This window comes from Rattus norvegicus, chromosome 1, assembly GCF_036323735.1.
Source record: "Rattus norvegicus strain BN/NHsdMcwi chromosome 1, GRCr8, whole genome shotgun sequence".
NCBI lineage: Eukaryota > Metazoa > Chordata > Mammalia > Rodentia > Muridae > Rattus > Rattus norvegicus.
The window spans coordinates 83,538,058-83,556,404 of NC_086019.1; the positions used below are offsets into that span (position 1 = coordinate 83,538,058).

The 18,347-nt window shown below is 40.3% G+C and overlaps 1 protein-coding gene across 1 annotated transcript in view; it reads left to right on the forward strand.

Moving 5' to 3' along the window:
- Positions 1–11,507: 11,507 nt before the first annotated feature.
- Positions 11,508–18,347, forward strand: part of Bsph1 (binder of sperm protein homolog 1) — a 36,142-nt gene continuing 29,302 nt past the window's right edge. Inside the window, exon 1 of the mRNA XM_039097328.1 lies at positions 11,508–11,624. Within this exon, the coding sequence (XP_038953256.1) occupies positions 11,508–11,624 (117 nt within the window). The remainder of the gene's footprint in view (positions 11,625–18,347) is intronic.

Genomic DNA, 18,347 nt, shown 5'->3' on the forward strand with positions numbered 1-18,347 from the left:
AATGGTCTCAACTCCACAATAAAAAAAACCTAAATTAATAAACTGGATATGCAATGAGGACCCTACATTCTGCTACCTACAAGAAATACACCTCAGAGACAAAGACAGACACTACCTCAGAGTGAAAGGCTGGAAAAAACTTTCCAAGCAAATGTTCTGAAGAAGCAAGCTGGAGTAGCCATTCTAATATCAAATAAAATCGATTTTCAACTAAAAATCATCAAAAAAGATAAGGAAGGACACTTCATATTCATCAAAGGAAAAATCCACCAAGATGAACTCTCAATCATAATTATCTATGCTCCAAATACAAGGGCACCTACATATATAAAAGAAACGTTACTAAAGCTCAAAGCACACATAGCACCTCACACAATAATAGTAGGAAATTTCAACACCCAACTCTCTTCAATGGACAGATAATGGAAAAAGAAATTAAACAGAGATGTAGACAGACTAAGAGAAGTCATGAACCAAATGGACTTAACAGATATTTATAGAACATTCTATCCTAAAGCAAAAGGATATATATTCATCTCAGCTCCTCATGGTACTTTCTCCAAAATTGACCATATAATTGGTCAAAAAACAGGCCTCAACAGATACAGGAAGATAGAAATAATCCCATGCATCCTATCAGACGACCACGGCATAAAGCTGGTCTTCAATAAAAATAAGGGAAGAATGACCACATATACGTGGAAGTTGAACAATGCTCTACTCAACGATAATCTGGTCAAGGAAGAAATAAAGAAAGAAATTAAAGACTTCTTAGAATTTAAGGAAAATGAAGGTACAACATACCCAAATTTATGGGACACAATGAAAGCTGTGCTAAGAGGAAAACTCATAGCGCTGTGTGCCTGCAGAAAGAAACAGGAGAGAGCATATGTCAGCAGCTTGATCGCACACCTAAAAGCTCTAGAACAAAAAGAAGCAAATACACCCAAGAGGAGTAGAAGGCAGGAAATAATCAAACTCAGAGCTGAAATCAACCAAGTAGAAACAAAAAGGACCATAGAAAGAATCAACAGAACCAAAAGTTGGTTCTTTGAGAAAATCAACAAGATAGATAAACCCTTAGCCAGACTAAAGAGAGGACACAGAGTGTGCGTCCAAATTAACAAAATCAGAAATGAAAAGGGAGACATAACTACAGAATCAGAGGAAATTAAAAAAATCATCAGGCCCTACTACAAAAGCCTATATTCAACAAAACTTGAAAATCTACAGGAAATGGACAATTTCCTAGACAGATACCAGGTACCGAAGTTAAATCAGGAACAGATAAACCATTTAAACAACCCCATAACTCCTAAGGAAATAGAAGCAGTCATTAAAGGTCTCCCAACCAAAAAGAGCCCAGAAACAGATTGGTACAGTGTAGAATTCTATCAGACCTTCATAGAAGACCTCATACCAATACTATCCAAACTGTTCCATGAAATTGAAACCGATGGAGTACTACCGAATTCCTTCTATGAAGCCACAATTTCTCTTATACCTAAACCACACAAAGACCCAACAAAGAAAGAGAACTTCAGACCAATTTCCCTTATGAATATCAACGCAAAAATACTCAATAAAATTCTGGCAAACCGAATCCAAGAGCACATCAAAACAATCATCCACCATGATCAAGTAGGCTTCATCCCAGGCATGCAGGGATGGTTTGATATACAGAAAAGCATGAACGTGATCCATTATATAAACAAACTGATAGATAAAAACCTCATGATCATTTCATTAGATGCTGAGAAAACGTTTGACAAAATTCAACACCCCTTCATGATAAAAGTACTGGAAAGAATAGGAATTCTTGGCCCATACCTAAACATAGTAAAAAGCCATATACAGCAAACCAGTACGTAACATTAAACTAAATGGAGAGAAACTTGAAACAATCCCACTAAAATCAGGGACAAGACTGCTCACTCTCTCCCTACTTATTCAGTATAGTTCTTGAAGTTCTAGCCTGAGCAATCAGACAACAAATGGAGGTCAAGGGGATACAGATCGGAAAAGAAGAAGTCAAAATATCACTATTTGCAGATGATATGATAGTATATTTAAGTGATCCCAAAAGTTCCACCAGAGAACTATTAAGCCTCATGAACATCTTCAGCAAAGTGTCTGGTTATAAAATTAACTCAAATAAATCAGTAGCCTTCCTCTACACAAAAGATAAACAAGACCAGAACGAAATTAGGGAAACGACACCCTTCATAAAGTCCCAAGTAATATAAAATACCTTGGTGTGACTTTAACAAAGAAAGTAAAAAATCTATACGATAAGAACTTCAAGACTCTGAAGAAAGAAGTTGAAGAAGACCTCAGAAGATGGAAAGACCTCCCATGCTCATGGATTGGCAGGATTAATATAGTAAAAATGGCCATTTTACCAAAAGCGATCTACAGATTCAATGCAATCACCATCAAAATGCCAATACAATTCCTCAGAGAGTTAAACAGAACAATTTCCAAATTCATCTGGAATAACAAAAAAGCCAGGATAGCTAAAACTATCCTCAACAATAAAGGGACCTCCGAGGGAATCACTATCCCTGAACTCAAGCAGTATTACAGAGCAATAATGATAAAAACTGCATGGTATTGGTACAGAGACAGACAGATAGACCAGTGGAATAGAATTGAAGACCCAGAAATGAACCCACACACCTATGGTCACTTGATTTTTGACAAAGGAGTCAAAATCATCCAATGGGAAAATGACAGCATTTTCAACAAATGGTGCTGGTTCAACTGGTGGTCAGCATGTGGAAGAATGAAGATTGATCCATGCTTATCACCCTGTACAAAGCTTAAGTCCAAGTGGATCAAGGACCTACACATCAAACCAGATACACTCAAACTTATAGAAGAAAAAATTGGGAAGCCTCTTGAACACACGGGTACTGGAGAAAATTTCCTGAACAAAATACCAATGGCTTATGCTCTAAGATCAAGAATCAACAGATGGTGTCTCATAAAACTGCAAAGCCTCTGTAAGGCAAAGGACACTGTTGTTAGGACAAACCACAACCAACAGATTGGGAAAAGATCTTTACCAATCCTACAACTGATAGGGGGCTTATATCCAAAATATACAAAGAACTCAAGAAGTTAGACTGCAGGGAGACAAATAACCTTATTAAAAATGGGGTTCAGAGCTAAACCAAGAATTCACAGCTGAGGAATGCCGAACGGCTGAGAAACACCTAAAGGAATGTTCAACATTGTTAGTCATAAGGGAAATGCAAATCAAAACAACCCTGAGATTTCACCTCACACCAGTGAGAATGGCTCAGATCAAAAATTAAAGTGACAGCTAATGCTGGTGAGGATGTGGAGAAAGAGGAACACTCCTTCATTTTTGGTGGGATTGCAGACTGGTACAACCATTTTGGAAATCAGTCTGGACGTTCCTCAGAACATTAGACATTGAACTACCTGAGGACCCAGCTATATCTCTCTTGGCCATATACCCAAAAGATGCCCCAACATATAACTAAGACACATGCTCCACTATGCTCATAGCAGCCGTATTTATAATAGCCAGAAGCTGGAAAGAACCCAGATGCCCTTCAACAGAGGAATGGATACAGAAAATTTGGAACATCTACACAATGGAATACTACTCAGCTATCAAAAACAATGACTTTATGAAATTCATAGGCAAATGGATGGAACTGGAAAATATCATCCTGCCTGAGGTCATAGAAAAACACACATGGTTTGCACTCATTGATAAGTGGCTATTAGCCCAAATGCTTGAATTACCCTAGATGCACAGAACACATGAAACTCAAGAGGGATGGCCAAAATGTGAATGCTTTACTCCTTCTTTAAAAGGGGAACAAGAATACACTTTGCAGGGAATCGAGAGGCAAAGATTAAAACAGAGGCAGAAGGAATCCTCATTCAGAGCTTGCCCCACATGTGGCCCATACATATACACCCAGCCAATTAGACAAGATGGATGAAGCAAAGAAGGGCAGGCTGACAGTTACCGGATGTACATCTCTCCTGAGAGACTCACAGCCAGAATACAGCAAATACATAGGGGAATGTCAGCAGCAAACCACTGAACTGAGAATGGGACCCCCGTTGAAGGAATCAGAGAAAAAACTGGAAGAGCTTGAAGGGTCTCGAGACCCCATATGAACAACAATGCCAACCAACCAGAGCTTCCAGGGACTAAGCAACTACCCAAAGACTATGCATGGAATGACCCTGTGCTCCAACCTCATAGGTAGCAATGAATAGCCTAGTAAGAGCACCAGTGGAAGGGGAAGCCCTTGGTCCTACTAAGACTGAACCCCCAGTGAATGTGTTTGTTGGGGGGAGGGCAGTAATGGGGGGAGGATGGGGAGGTGGACACCTATATAGAAGGGGAGTGGGAGGAGTTATGGGGATGTTGGCCCAGAAACTGGGAAAAGGAATAACAATCGAAATGTAAATAAGAAATACTCAAGTTAATAAACAAAGAAGAAAGTGTTTTAGTATCTGTCACATTAAATTAATTCTAATTGTTTTTTTATTTTAAAAACTATTCTCTATACTGTCTTCTATTAGTTTTAGTATATTGAGTTTGATGTTGAAGTATTTGATCCACTTGGACTTGTGTTTTGTGTAGGGTAATAAATGTGGATCTATTTTCATTTGTATATGAAGACATAAAAGTAGAGCAGTACCGTTTCTCAGAGATATTCTCTTTCTTTCCAGTTCATTTTATGGGCATTTTTCTCAAACACCAAAAGTCCACATGTGTGGGCTTATTTCTGGGTCCTCACTTCAATTCCATCGAGCAGCCTGTTGTTATGTGAATATCTTGTGGTTTTATTATTATTTCTCTGTATTAAACACCCATATAACCCCTATGGAAATAGAGGCAGTCATCAAAAGTCTCACAACCAAAAATGTCCAGGTCCAGATGATTTTAGCACAGAATTCTATTAGACTTTCAAAGAAGAGCTAATACCAACAATCCTCAAACTGTTCCACAAGATAGAAACAGAAGGAATACTGCCAAACTCATTCCATAAGGTCACAGATACCTTGAAACTTAAACCACAGAAAGACTCAACAAAGAAAGAGAATTTCAGACTGAATTCTCTTATAAATATTGATGCAAAAATACTCAATAAAATACAAAACAAATCCAGGAACATATCAAAAAACATGATCAAGTAGACTTCAACCCAGGATGTAGGGACCAATATATGAAAATACATCAATGTAACCCACCATCTAAATGAACTGAAAGACAAAATCACATGACCATAACATTAAATGCTGGAAAAGCCTTTGACAAAATTCAATATTATCAATAGGGCATACGCGGGCTGGACCTATGCTCCCCTGTACAGAGATCCATCCATTTGCTTAAGAATTTCATGAAGTCTTTGTTTTCAGTAGTTGAGTAGTACTCCATTGTGTAAATGTAGCATATTTTTTTATATCCATTCCTCTGTTGAAGGACATCTGGGTTCATTCCAGCTTCTGGCTATTATAAATAAGGCTGCTATGAACATAGTGGAACGTGTGTTCTTGTTATATGTTGGAACATCTTTTGGGTATATGCCCAAGAAAGGTATAGCAGGTTCCTCAGGTAGTACTATGTCCAGTTTTGTGAGGAAATGGCAGACTGATTTCAACAGTGGTTGTACCAGCTTGCAATCCCACCAACAATGGAAGAGTGTTCTTCTTTCTCCACATCTTTGCCAGCATCTGTTGTCACCTGAGTTTTTGATGTTAGCCACTTTGACTGGTGTGAGGTGGAATCTCAGGGTCGTTTTGATTTGCATTTCTCTGATGACTAAGGATGTAGAACATTTCTTTAGGTGCTTCTCAGCCTTTCAATATTCCTCAGTTGAGAATTCTTTATCTCTGTATCCCATTTTTAATAGGATTATTTGGCTCTCTGGACTCTGTCTTCTTGAGTTCTTTATGTTTTAGCCCTCTATGGGATGTAGGATTGGTAAAGATCGTTTTCCAATCTGTTGGTTGCCATTTTGTCCTATTGACAGTGTCATTTGCCTTACAGAAGCTTTGCATTTACATGAGGTCACATTTGTTGATTTTTTTTTTTTTAGAGCTGAGGACTGAACCCAGGGCCTTGAGCTTGCTAGGCAAGCGCTCTACCACTGAGCTAAATCCCTAACCCGATTCTTGATTTTAGAGCATAAGCCACTGGTGTTATGTTCAAGAAAATTTCCCCTGTGCCTATGTGTTCTAGGCTCTTCCCCAGTTTCTCTTCTATTAGTTTCAGTGTATCTGGTTTTATGTTGAGGTCTTTAATATGCTTGGACTTGAGCATTGTAGAAGGAGGTAATAATTGGTTGATATGCATTCTTCTACATGCTGACCTCCAGTTGAACCAGCACTAAAATGTTGGCCTTAAGGGAGGAGTTAGAGAAAAAACCATAGGATCTGAAGGGGTACCTTCAGGAACAACCCTTTAGGAGAAAAACAATATCAACCAACCAGACACCACAGAGCCCCCAGGGACTAAACTACCAACCAAAAAGCACACAAGAAGCAACACTGCTCCCGCTGCATATATAGCAGAGAATGGCTTTGTTGGGCATCAATGGTGGTAGAGACCCTTTGTCCTGTAAAAGCTCAATGTCCCAGTGTAGGGGAATGCCAGGGCAGGGTGCTGGGAGTGGATGGGTGGGTGGGTGAGCATCCTCACTGAAGCAAGGGGATGGTGGATGGGATAGGTGGTTGCTGAAGGGGAAACCAGTAAAGGGGATAACATTTAACATTTAATTAAAGAAAATATCCAGTAAAACCAAAATTAAATTAAGAAAGTAAAGAAAATGCTGTGTGTTTCCCACTGGATGGTATCAGCTCCTTTGTCAAAGATCAAGTGACCACAGGTGCGTGGGTTCATTTCTGGGTCTTCAATTCTATTTCATTGATCTACCTTCCTGTCTCTGTACTGATACCATCATGATTGTTCTGCAATACAGTTTGATCTCAGGGATAATGATTTCCCCAGAAGTTCTTTTATTGTTGAGAATAGTTTTGCTATCCTGGGTTTTTTGTTATTTGTTATTCCAAATGAGTTTGAAAATTGCTCTTCCTATCTCTATGAAGAATTGAGTTAGAATTTTGGTGGTGATTGTAATGAATCTGTAGATTGCTTTTTGGCAAGATGTACACTTTTACTATATTAACCCTGGCAATCCATGAGCATGGGGGAGCTTTCTATATTTTGAGATCTTTGATTTCTTTTTTTTTAGAAACTTGAAGTTCTTCTCATACAGATCTTTCCATTGCTTGGTTAGAGTCACACCAAGGTGTTTTATATTATTTGTGACTATTGTGAAGAATGTCATTTGTCTAATTTCTTTCACAACCTGTTTATTTTTTGAGTAGAGGGAGGCTACTGATTTGTTAGAATTAATTATATATCCAGAGACTTTGCTGAAGTTGTTTCTCATATTTAGGATTTCTCTGGTAGAACTTTTAGGGTCACTTATGTATAGTATCATATCATCAGCAAATAGTGATATTTTGACTTCTTTCCTTAATATTTTGTATTTCTTGGATATTTTATGTATTTACATTTCAAATGTTATGCCCTTTTTCCCCTTTCCCCTATCCCCTCTTCCATCTTCCTGCTTCTATGAAGATGCTTTAACTCCCACACACTCTCACCTCAGTGACCTGGCATTGAGGAAAGGAGCCATTACGGGGCAAAGGCTTCTCCTTCTAATCATGCTGGACAATGCTGTCCTCTGCTACATATGCAGCTGGTGCCATGGTTTCCCCCATCTGCACTCATTGGTTTGTGGTTTAGTCCTTGGGAGCTCTCCAATTTGAATACCTTTGATCTTCTTTTGTTGTCTGCTTGCTCTCACTAAGACTTTGAGTACTATATCAAATATGTCGGAAGAGAGCAGGAGGCCTTGCCTAGTCCCTGATTTTAAATACTTTGTGCAGCATGAAAAGAACACAATTCAGGGATCTATCAAGCCACGCTTCTACCAATGTATTAAGTCATAGGACTCTGGAACAAGAAACTTTCCTGGGTTTCTACAACACATTCCTCAACTCTGGCATAAGAAGATGGATTAAGGTATCCTTATACACATGACTCCCCATGTGATGTGGATGATTTTCTTCCTGGGAACACCTCGAGTTTCTTTGTTTACACTTAGTGCCATTGATATGAAGTGTTTCTTTTAATGTATATATTCAATTGCAAGGCTAGGTGCTTAGTTTGTAGTCTGGAGAGAGGGAAAGATGATGGAGAGAAGAAATTGGAGGGGCAGATGGAGAATCAGAGTCTGCAGTAGAGGAAGTTGAAGGAGGGGAATGGAGAGAAGAAGAAGGGGAAGTAGAGGAGGGGGGAAAATACAGGAGGCATTGAAGGGATTAGAGGAAGAAGGTGGTAGAAGACAAGATGAACTGGAGTTAGAAATGAAGTGAGTGGAGCAGATGGTGAGGAAGAAGAGATGGAAATGGATGAGGTGGGGGAGAAAAAGCATTAGAGGAAGAAGAGAGGAAGGAAGAAGGAAGAGAGGAAGGCAAGTGGTCATTTTCAATACAAAAATATAAGAAATAGTACCAGACTGAGTCTAGTTGTGGAGAGAAAAGAGTGGGAAGAGGAGGGAGGAGGGAAGAAATTATGTAACAAGGAGGAGACAGAAGGTATAATTGGATCCCAGGCCTGTAAGACCTTCAGAGTGAGCTACATTTGCCACCTGACAGGAGGAACATGACCCTGCATGTCGGCTTTCTATTGGTTTCAATCTGCCTGTTTCACAGCCTTTTCAGTTTTCAAGAAGAAGGTAAGGGAGTGAAGTGAGTGTGTCTTGTGGTGGATTTTTGATGAAGCAGCCTGGTACATCATTGTCATACATAACAAACTCTGAGATGTCCTGGAGGGGAGAGGCCATTATGATTTCGTGTGTTCTAATAAATGAAAAGGAAAGGCAAGTTCTCTACAAAACATGATCTTACAAAAGGCTCAAACCTAGCAAGAAAAAACTAACAGGGGAGAAAGAATGAGAATGATAATTGGGGTATTCTTGTGGCAGGAATCACATGACAGAACAAGTATTCTCTTCATTGTGATATGTTTGAAATGCCTACATAAGGTGAAAGGAGACTGAGTTTTGTAAAGTCTATTCTATTCCCTTATTAAAATTGTGTTGTCCTGAGTGACTCTGAAATGGCTATTTACTGAAGGATTGCTTTCCAGTTCCTGTCTTAGTGTTGTGAGGACTGTGCAGAGCTCTGCAAACTATGCTTTATGGAGTGGCTAAGAGTCACTTGAGTACTCCTCAGCACATCTTTGCATCGAAAAATAATTAAAAGAGTGGATAAGTCTTTAAAAGTGAAAGAGAAAAAAGGAAGATGCTCTTTGTATAATCACTTTTATATCAACTGGAATTCCTATTTTATGATTATTGAAAGGCAGCACTTATTTCCATATATATATTAAGTTGAGTATTTCTTATATACATTTCGAGTGTTATTCCCTTTCCCGGTTTCTGGACAAACATCCCCTCCCCCCTCTATATATATTTTTATTTGAAAAACTTAAATGATATTTATTTGTGTATGTGCATGTACACTTGTATATCATAGTGCGCATATAGAGATCAAAGGAAAACTTGCAGGAGTCTGTTCTCTCCTTCCACTACATAGATTCTGGGGGACTAAACTCAGGCCACCAGCTTTGTCAGCAAGCACCTCTATCCCCTGAGCCATGCTGTTGGCTCAGTTCTCTCTTTTATCATGTACACACAGTACATAATCCAATAAACTACTTAAGATGTTCCTAAGACTTTTCTCATGTTATCCTGAACTTAGAATGATGCAGTGATGTTTTGTTTTTAGTCATCCAATTATTGCTTATTTATGATCCTCCTTTAGACAGCTTACAAACATTTGCTTTTGGAGTTACAAAGGATACCATCATTGCCTTTTTTCCCAAAAGACTTATATGTATGAGTGTTTTGGCTTCAGGATTATACATATACCATGTGCATGCCTGGTGACCATGGACAGTGGAAGATATGCCCTGGAACTGGCATTACAGGTGGTTGTGAGTTGCCATGTGGATCCTGAAAACTGAATTCAAGTCCCCTGCAAAAGCAGTGAGGGCTCTTAAACACTGAGCCATCCCCAGATGTCACCTCAGTTTTTGTATCATGTTGTCTTTTGGGGGGAGTGGTAGCTCATCATAGTGGTGATCAGAGGACAACTTGTGAGACCCCAATCTCTTCTTTCCACCATGTGGGTGCTAGGAATCTGACTTTTGTCCTCAGACTTGGCTTGGTGGAAGTGCCTACAGGCCTTTTGTTTGAGCCGCTGAAATGCATCCTGAAGGCTTGTGGTGCTAACTCTAGTCAGTGTGGGCTGTAATGATCATATTACTGTAATAGCCAGTCTAAAGATGAAAGAATATGATCAGAAGTTAGAAGCATTATGCTTTCAGAGAAATCCAATAATGAAAATCATCAAATCTTAGCACTTTGGCAGTGATATCGTGGTAGGATTGAAGTGAAAAATTAAAGATCACAAATATCTTTAGTCAATGATTGAACAGGCAAGGGGGAAGACAGAAGAAACAGGATTTGAATGGTACATACTGAAACCATTATGATCATAGTCTGAAGATGGAGAAGTTAGAGTTGGAAACACTTCACAGAGGACTGGTTTGAGTGATCTCTTTCCAGGGCTGAAATTATTATTTTAGGAATAAAATATATAACCAATAGCTAGCAAATGGTAACCCCTCCTGTATACTGTTTCTTCCACTTTTGTTTAGAATTGTAATTATTTTTAAGAATTTCATACATACATACAATAAAAATAATTATACACTTATTTTCCCTTTGATTTACACCTACATGTCCTATCCACAAATGTTTTTTAAACGTATTATTTTTTCTGAAAATGTTTTAGGGAATTTTATGTCATGTACCCCATCACACCTATTTCACAGTCCTCCCCTGTATACCCTCCCCTTAGTAACCCCTCCCCTAAAATAACCAAGTCCAATTTGTGTTATTTCTATACTCACTGGAACATGGTCAAACTCTCTTAGCCTGCCCCTTAAATAGAACTGAATTGTTTTGCTCTCGCACTCCATACCAGAAGCCATCAATTGTGGAGAGCTAACTCCAGCATTCTTATCACACTTTAATAGTTCTATTCAGTGGCTCAATATTAGGCTGCTACTATTTTGGGGAGGTGGTGGTGGTTGGGGATATGGTAAAGGTTGTCATAGAAGCCTTTCATGTCCCTCTTTCTCAACTATGCATTAACAGTCATTGATATAACTACAGAAGTAGCTTTTTTGGTCTTTACAGTCATCTGGAACATGGACCATGGGCTTCCACATAGCTTCTAGTGACAGTACGGACAATGAACATGGCCTTAGACTGCAAGAGGACCAAAGACATATACAAGGCCCTTAAAGGCAACCTGAACTTCAGAAATCACCATGGTTTCAGATGGTCATGAAAACTATTCACATCAACATGGCCCCAGTGGCAGCAAGGTTCATTAATATAAACATGGATTTGGTGGCAGTTCAGACCATGGACATCCTCATGCTCTTTGGTGGCAACATTGACCACAAACAGACCCAGGATACAGTAGGACCTCTGACCCAGACATGGTCCTGGGTAGCAGCATGAATCAAATATCGCCAGGGCTTCAGGTGATAGCCCAAGCCACCCACAACAATATGGTCCCCTGTAGTAGGATGGTCCACAGGTATCAACATGGACCTAGGCCACAACACTGACCACAAGCATTCACATGGTTTTTGGTAGTAACATAGATCATGGATATCAACACAGACCCTGGCTTCAGTAGGACCATGGGCCCAGGAATACTGCTCAGTGTCAGTATGGATCAGGAAATCATCATGGCCTCACATGGCAGCACAGGCCATTCAGATAAAATATGTCTCCCAGAGGAAGCACAGTTCCCAAATATCAGCATAGCTTTGGATGGACCATGGACATCTGAAGAACTTTGGTGTTATTGCAGGCTATGGACATCAACACAAACTCCATATCTTCAAGACCAAAAGTCCAGTCATGGCCCTTGAGGACAACACTAGCACAGACATCACTATTGCCTCAGGTGGCAGTTCAGATTATTCAGATCCATGTGACCCCAACAGCAGTATGGCCCAAGGAATTCAACATGGTTTCAGGAGGCAGTACAGACCATAGTCATCTGCAGGGCCTTTTGTGGTAACATGGGCTACAGACATCAACAGAGACCCTCAATACAGTAGGACCATAGATACAGACATACCTTTGGAGGTAGCACAGATATAGACATCACCATGGTGTTAGGTGGCAGTGCAGTCCACTCACATCAGCCTGGTTCTCAGTGGTGCTGCATCTCATCACGTTTCCAGATCTGTCTCTTTCCACAGTGCAAGAAGCAGATTTTTCTCCTTTTATTCTATCTTTCTAATTGCTCTTCATAATTGTGCCCACCACTTGTTCATGAAAGCAAGGAGGCCTAAGTGTCTTCTGATGCCTGTGATCCCAAACATTTTTGTTTGTTTATTTTTTTTTTGGTTCTTTTTTTTTTCCGGAGCTGGGGACCGAACCCAGGGCCTTGCGCTTCCTAGGCAAGCGCTCTACCACTGAGCTAAATCCCCAACCCTTGTTTGTTTATTTTATTGAATATTTTAGGTATTTACATTTCAAAGGTTATCTCCCCCCTCCCATTCCCCTACTCCTGTTTCTTTTTTCTCCCTCCACGTTTATTAAATTGGGTATTTCTTATTTACATTTCAATTGTTATTCCCTTTCCCGGTTTCCAGGCCAACATCCCCTAATTCCCCCTCCCCTTCTCTATAGGTATTCCCCTCCCCATTCTCCCCCCATTACCGCCCTCTCCCCAACAATCCCATTCAGTCTTGGCAGGACCAAGGGCTTCCCCTTCCAATGGTGCTCTTACTAGGCTATTCATTGCTACCTATGCAGTTGGAGCCCAGGGTCAGTGCATGTATATTCTTTGGGTAGTGGCTTAGTCCCTGGAAGCTCTGGTTGGTTGGTATTGTTGTTTATGTGGTGTCTCAAGCCCCTTAAAGCTCTTTCAGTCCTTTCTCTGAATCCTTCAACGGGGGTCCTGTTCTCAGTTCCATGGTTTGCTGCTGGCATTCGCCTATGTATTTGCTATATTCTAGCTGTGTCTCTCAGGAGAGATCTACATCCAGTTCCTGTCAGCCTGCACTTCTTTGATTCATCCATCTTATCTAGTTTGGTGGCTGAATATGTATGGGCCACATGTGGGGCAGGCTCTGAATGGGCATTCCTTCAGCCTCTGTTCTAAACTTTGCCTCCCTATCCCCTCCCAAGGGTATTCTTGTTCCCCTTTTAAAGAAGGAATGAAGCATTCACATTTTGGTCATCCTTCTTGAGTTTCATGTGTTCTGTGCATTTAGGGTAATTTCAGCATTTGGGCTTATATCCACTTATCAATGAGTGCATACCATGTGTATTTTTCTGTGATTGGGTTACCTCACTCAGGATAATATTTTCCAGTTCCATCCTACGAATTTCATAAAGTCATTGTTTTTGATAGCTGAGTAGTATTCCATTGTGTAGATGAACCATGTTTTCTGTATCCATTCCTCTGTTGAAGGGCATCTGGGTTCTTTCCAGCTTCTGGCTATTATAAATAAGGTTGCTATGAACATAGTGGAGCATGTCCTACCCCTGTTTCTAAGAAGATGTTCCCACTCCCACCCACCCACTCCCAACTCAGTGCCCTGGCATTCCCCTACACTGGTGAAACTAGCCTTCAGAGCACCAAGGGCTTCTCCTACTGATGCCAGACAATGCTATCCTTTGCTACATATGTGGCTACAGCCATATATGTGTATTCATTGATTGGTTTAGTCCCTGGGAGCTCTAAGAGGGTCTGCTTTGTTGATATTATTGTTCTTCCTATGGGGTTGCAAACCACTTCAACTCCTTCAGTCCTTTCTCTATCTCCACCACTGCAGTGAAACAATCTGATATTCTCCACTCCCATTAGGAGTCCCATAAAAACACCAAGCCAACAACCTTAACACATATGAACAGGACCTACCTCAGACTCATGCAGGTTTCATGATTGCCACTTTAGTCTCTATGAAAAGCTCCACTTATTTATGGAACCCTGGGCACTAGAGTCAAAGCTAAGCCATGCACTGACCTCTAAGGACACTGAACTAGAGTCATAGTCACTCAGGGTACTCTCTTGTCTTGTAGAAGCCATGATACATTAATACTTACTTTTAAAGTAGTTAAAAATTTTGTGTAACTTGAACTTACACAGGTCTTGTGCATCCTGTTACAACCACTGTGAGTTCAATGTACAATTTAGGAATAAAATTTTTTACATAAATTTAGCGAGATATTTTCGTCTCTAATTCTAAATGTTAAAAAAATTAGTGAAATAAATATTTGTTCCTAATTGTGTTTTTCAGAATATTATGCAGCAACTATAGGTGAGTTTGCTTTTTAAAAACCTTTTATTAGGTGTTGTAAAAAATGTTGTAGTAAGTGGTATCAATGGATATTTCATATTTTTAAAGGATAAAATATCATTTTATGTATATATACTATACAAAGCAAAGTGAGCTCCTTTAAAATAGGTAAGGGTTTTATATGGTTTGAATTTGCATGGGTCCTGTGCATGTTGATAGATCTCAAGATTCCTTCAATTTCTGCTCCATTTTTGTTTCTGCATTTTCTTTAGCCAAAGACAAATCTGGGCTAGAAATTTTTTGATGGGTGGGTGGCCCCATCCCTCCACTGGGGGACATGTCTATCTACTGAAGGTGGTGCATTCAGGTTCTCTCTCCCCAATGTTGGGTTTTTCAGTTAATGTCATTCACATTGGGTTCTGGAGATGTCTCACATCATTGGTGTCTGGAACTTTCTAGTAGTTCCCCAACTTCCCCACACTCCACTGTTACTTATTTCTATTTATTCTCCTGGCTCTCTAAACTTCTATCCTTTCTCTACAAATTCATGGTCTGCCTCCCTTTTTTCCTCCCCCTGCCCTCTTCCACCCAGGTCCCTCACCCTGCTTCCCATGATTATGTAGTTACCATTTCTAAGTGGATTTGGAACATCCACACATTGGTGTTCCTTCTTGCTAAACTTCATATGGTCTATGAGTTGTATCGTGGGTGTTCTGAGATATAGGACTAATATTCACTTATGAATGAGTACATACCATGTATGTCCTTTTGGGTATGGGTTAACCTCACTCAGGATGATATTTTTTAGTTTCACCTATTTGCCTACAAAGTTCATGAAATTGTCATTTTCAACAGGTGAGTATTATCTCATTCTATAAAGGTTTCACATTTTCTGTATCAATTTTTCCATTGAGGAACATCTGGTTTGTTTCCAGCTTTCGGCTGCTATACATAAGGCTGCTATGAGCGTAGTGGAGCATGTGTCCTGCAGCTTCTTTTGGGTGAATGTGCAGTAGTGGTATACCTCTGTCTTCAGAAAGAAATACTGCTAATTTTCCAAGTGGTTTTACTAGCTTGCCATCCTACCAAAAATGAAGGAGTATTCCTCTTTCTACATATCCTTGTCAGGATCTACTGTCACCTGAGTATTTGGTCTTGGCCGTTCTGACTGCTGGGATGTGGAATTTCAGGGTTGTTTTGATTTGTATTTCCCTGATGACTAAGGATGTTGAACATTTCTTTAGGTGCTTCTCAGCCATTCAGTATTCAACAGTTGAGAAATCTTTGTTTAGCTCTACTCCATTTTTAATTGGGTTATTTAGTTTTCTGGAGTGTAACTTCTTGAGTTCTCTGTATACTTTGGATATTAACCCTCTATCAGATCTAGGCTCACTAAAAAACGTTTTCCCAAGCAACAGGTTGCCATTTTGTCCTTTTGACAGTTTCCTTTGCCTGACAGAAGCTTTCCAGTTTCATTAGGTCCCATTTGTCAATTGTTTATCTTAAAGCCTGCTCTATTGGTGTTCTGTTCAGGAAAATTTCTCTTGTGCTGATGTGTTTAAAGCTTTCCCTCACTTTTTCTTTCTTTTGTTTTTAAAATTGGATATTTCTTTATTTACATTTCAAATGTTATTCCCTTTCCCAGTTTCCTGTCCATAAGTCCTCTATTCCCTCCACTCCCCTTTTCTATAAGGGTGTTCCATCCCCCTTACTCCTCCCCCCATATTACCTTATACTGGGGTCCAACCTTGACAGGATCAAGGGCTTCTCCTTCCATTGGTGCCCAACAAGGCCATCCTCTGCTACATATGCAGTTGGAGCCATGGGTCAGTCCATGTATCGTCTTTGAGTAGTGGTTTAGTCCCTTGAAGCTCTGGTTGGTTGGCAATGTTGTTGTTATGGGGTTGCAAGCCCCTTCAACTCTTTCAATCCTTTCTATAATTCCTACAATGGGTGTCCCATTCTCAGTTCAGTGGTTTGCTGCTAGCATTAACCTCTGTATTTGACATGCTCTGGTTGTGTCTCCCAGGAGAGATCTATATCCAGTTTCTGTCAGCCTCCACTTCTTAGTTTCATCAATCTTATCTAGTTTTGGTGGCTGTATATATATGGGCCACATGTGGGGCAGGCTCTGAATGGCCATTTCTTCAGTCTCTGTTCTAAACTTTGCCTCCATATCCCCCTTTTAAGAAGGAGTGAGGCATCCTCATTTCCATCATCCTTCTTGAGCCTCATGTGGTCTGTGGTTGCATCTTGGGTAGCTTGAGCATTTGGACTAATATCCACTTATCAGTGAGTGCATACCATGTGTGTTTTTTCTGTGATTGTGTTACCTCACTCATGATGATATGTTCTAGTTCAATGCATTTGCCTCTGAATTTCATGAAGTCATTCTTTTTGATAGCTGAGTAGTATTCCACTGTGTAGATGTACCACATTTTCTGTATCCATTCCTCTGTTGAAGGGCATCTGGGTTCTTTCTAACTTCTGGTTATTATAAATAAGGCTGCTATGAACATAGTAGAGCATGTGTCTTTATTTTATGTATGAGCATCTTTTGGGTGTATGCCCAGGAGAGGTATAACTGGGTCCTCAGGTAGCGTAGTGTCCAATTTTCTGAGGAACCTCCAGCCTGCTTTCCAGAGTGGTTATACCAGATTGCAATCCCCCCAACAATGGAGGAGTGTTCCTCTTTCTCCACATCCTCACTAGCATCTGCTGTTACCTGAGTGTTTTTTTTCTATCCCCTTGCAATCCCACCAGCAACTGGGGGAGTGTTCCTCGTTCTCCACATCCTTGCCAGGGTCTGCTGTCACCTGAGATTTTTATCTTAGCCATTCTGACTGGTGTGAGGTGGAATCTCAGGGTTGTTTTGATTTGCATTTCCCTGATGACTGAGGATGTTGAACATTTCTTTAGGTGCTTCTCTGCAATTTGGAATTATTCAGTTGAGAACTCATTATTTAGCTCTGTACCCCATTTTAATAGGATTATTTGGTTCTCTGAAGTCTTAACTTCTTGAGTTCTTTGTATATATTAGATATTAGCCTCTGTCAGATGTAGGATTGGTAAAGATCTTTTCCCAATCTGTTGGTTGCTGTTTTGTCCTAACCACAGTGTTCTTTGCCTTACAGAAGCTTTGCCATTTTATGAGGTCCCATTTGTCGATTCTTGATCTTAGAGCATAAGCCATTGGTGTTCTGTTCAGGAAAATTTCCCCTAGGCCTATGTGTTCGAGTTATCCCCCACTTTGTCTTCTATTAGTTTGAATGTGTCTGATTTTATGTGGAGGTCCCTGATCCACTGGGATTTGAACTTTTTTTTTTTATTAACTTGAGTATTTCTTATATACATTTCAAGTGTTATTCCCTTTCCCGGTTTCCGGGCAAACATCCCCCTCCCCCCTCCCCTTCCTTACGGGTATTCCCCTCCCAGCCCTCCCCCCATTGCCACCCTCCCCCGAAGAGTCTAGTTCACTGGGGGTTCAGTCTTAGCAGGACCCAGGGCTTCCCCTTCCACTGGTGCTCTTACTAGGATATTCATTGCTACCTATGGGGTCAGAGTCCAGGGTCAGTCCATGTATAGTCTTTAGGTAGTGGCTTAGTCTCTGGAAGCTCTGGTTGCTTGGCATTGTTGTACTTTTGGGGTCTCGAGCACCTTCAAGCTCTTCCAGTTCGTTCTCTGATTCCTTCAATGGGGGTTCTATTCTCAGTTCAGTGGTTTGCTGCTGGCATTCGCCTCTGTATTTGCTGTATTCTGGCTGTGTCTCTCAGGAGCCATCTAAATCCGTCTCCTGTCAGTCTGCACTTCTTTGCTTCATCCATCTTGTCTAATTGGGTGGCTGTATATGTATGGGCCACATGTGGGGCAGGCTCTG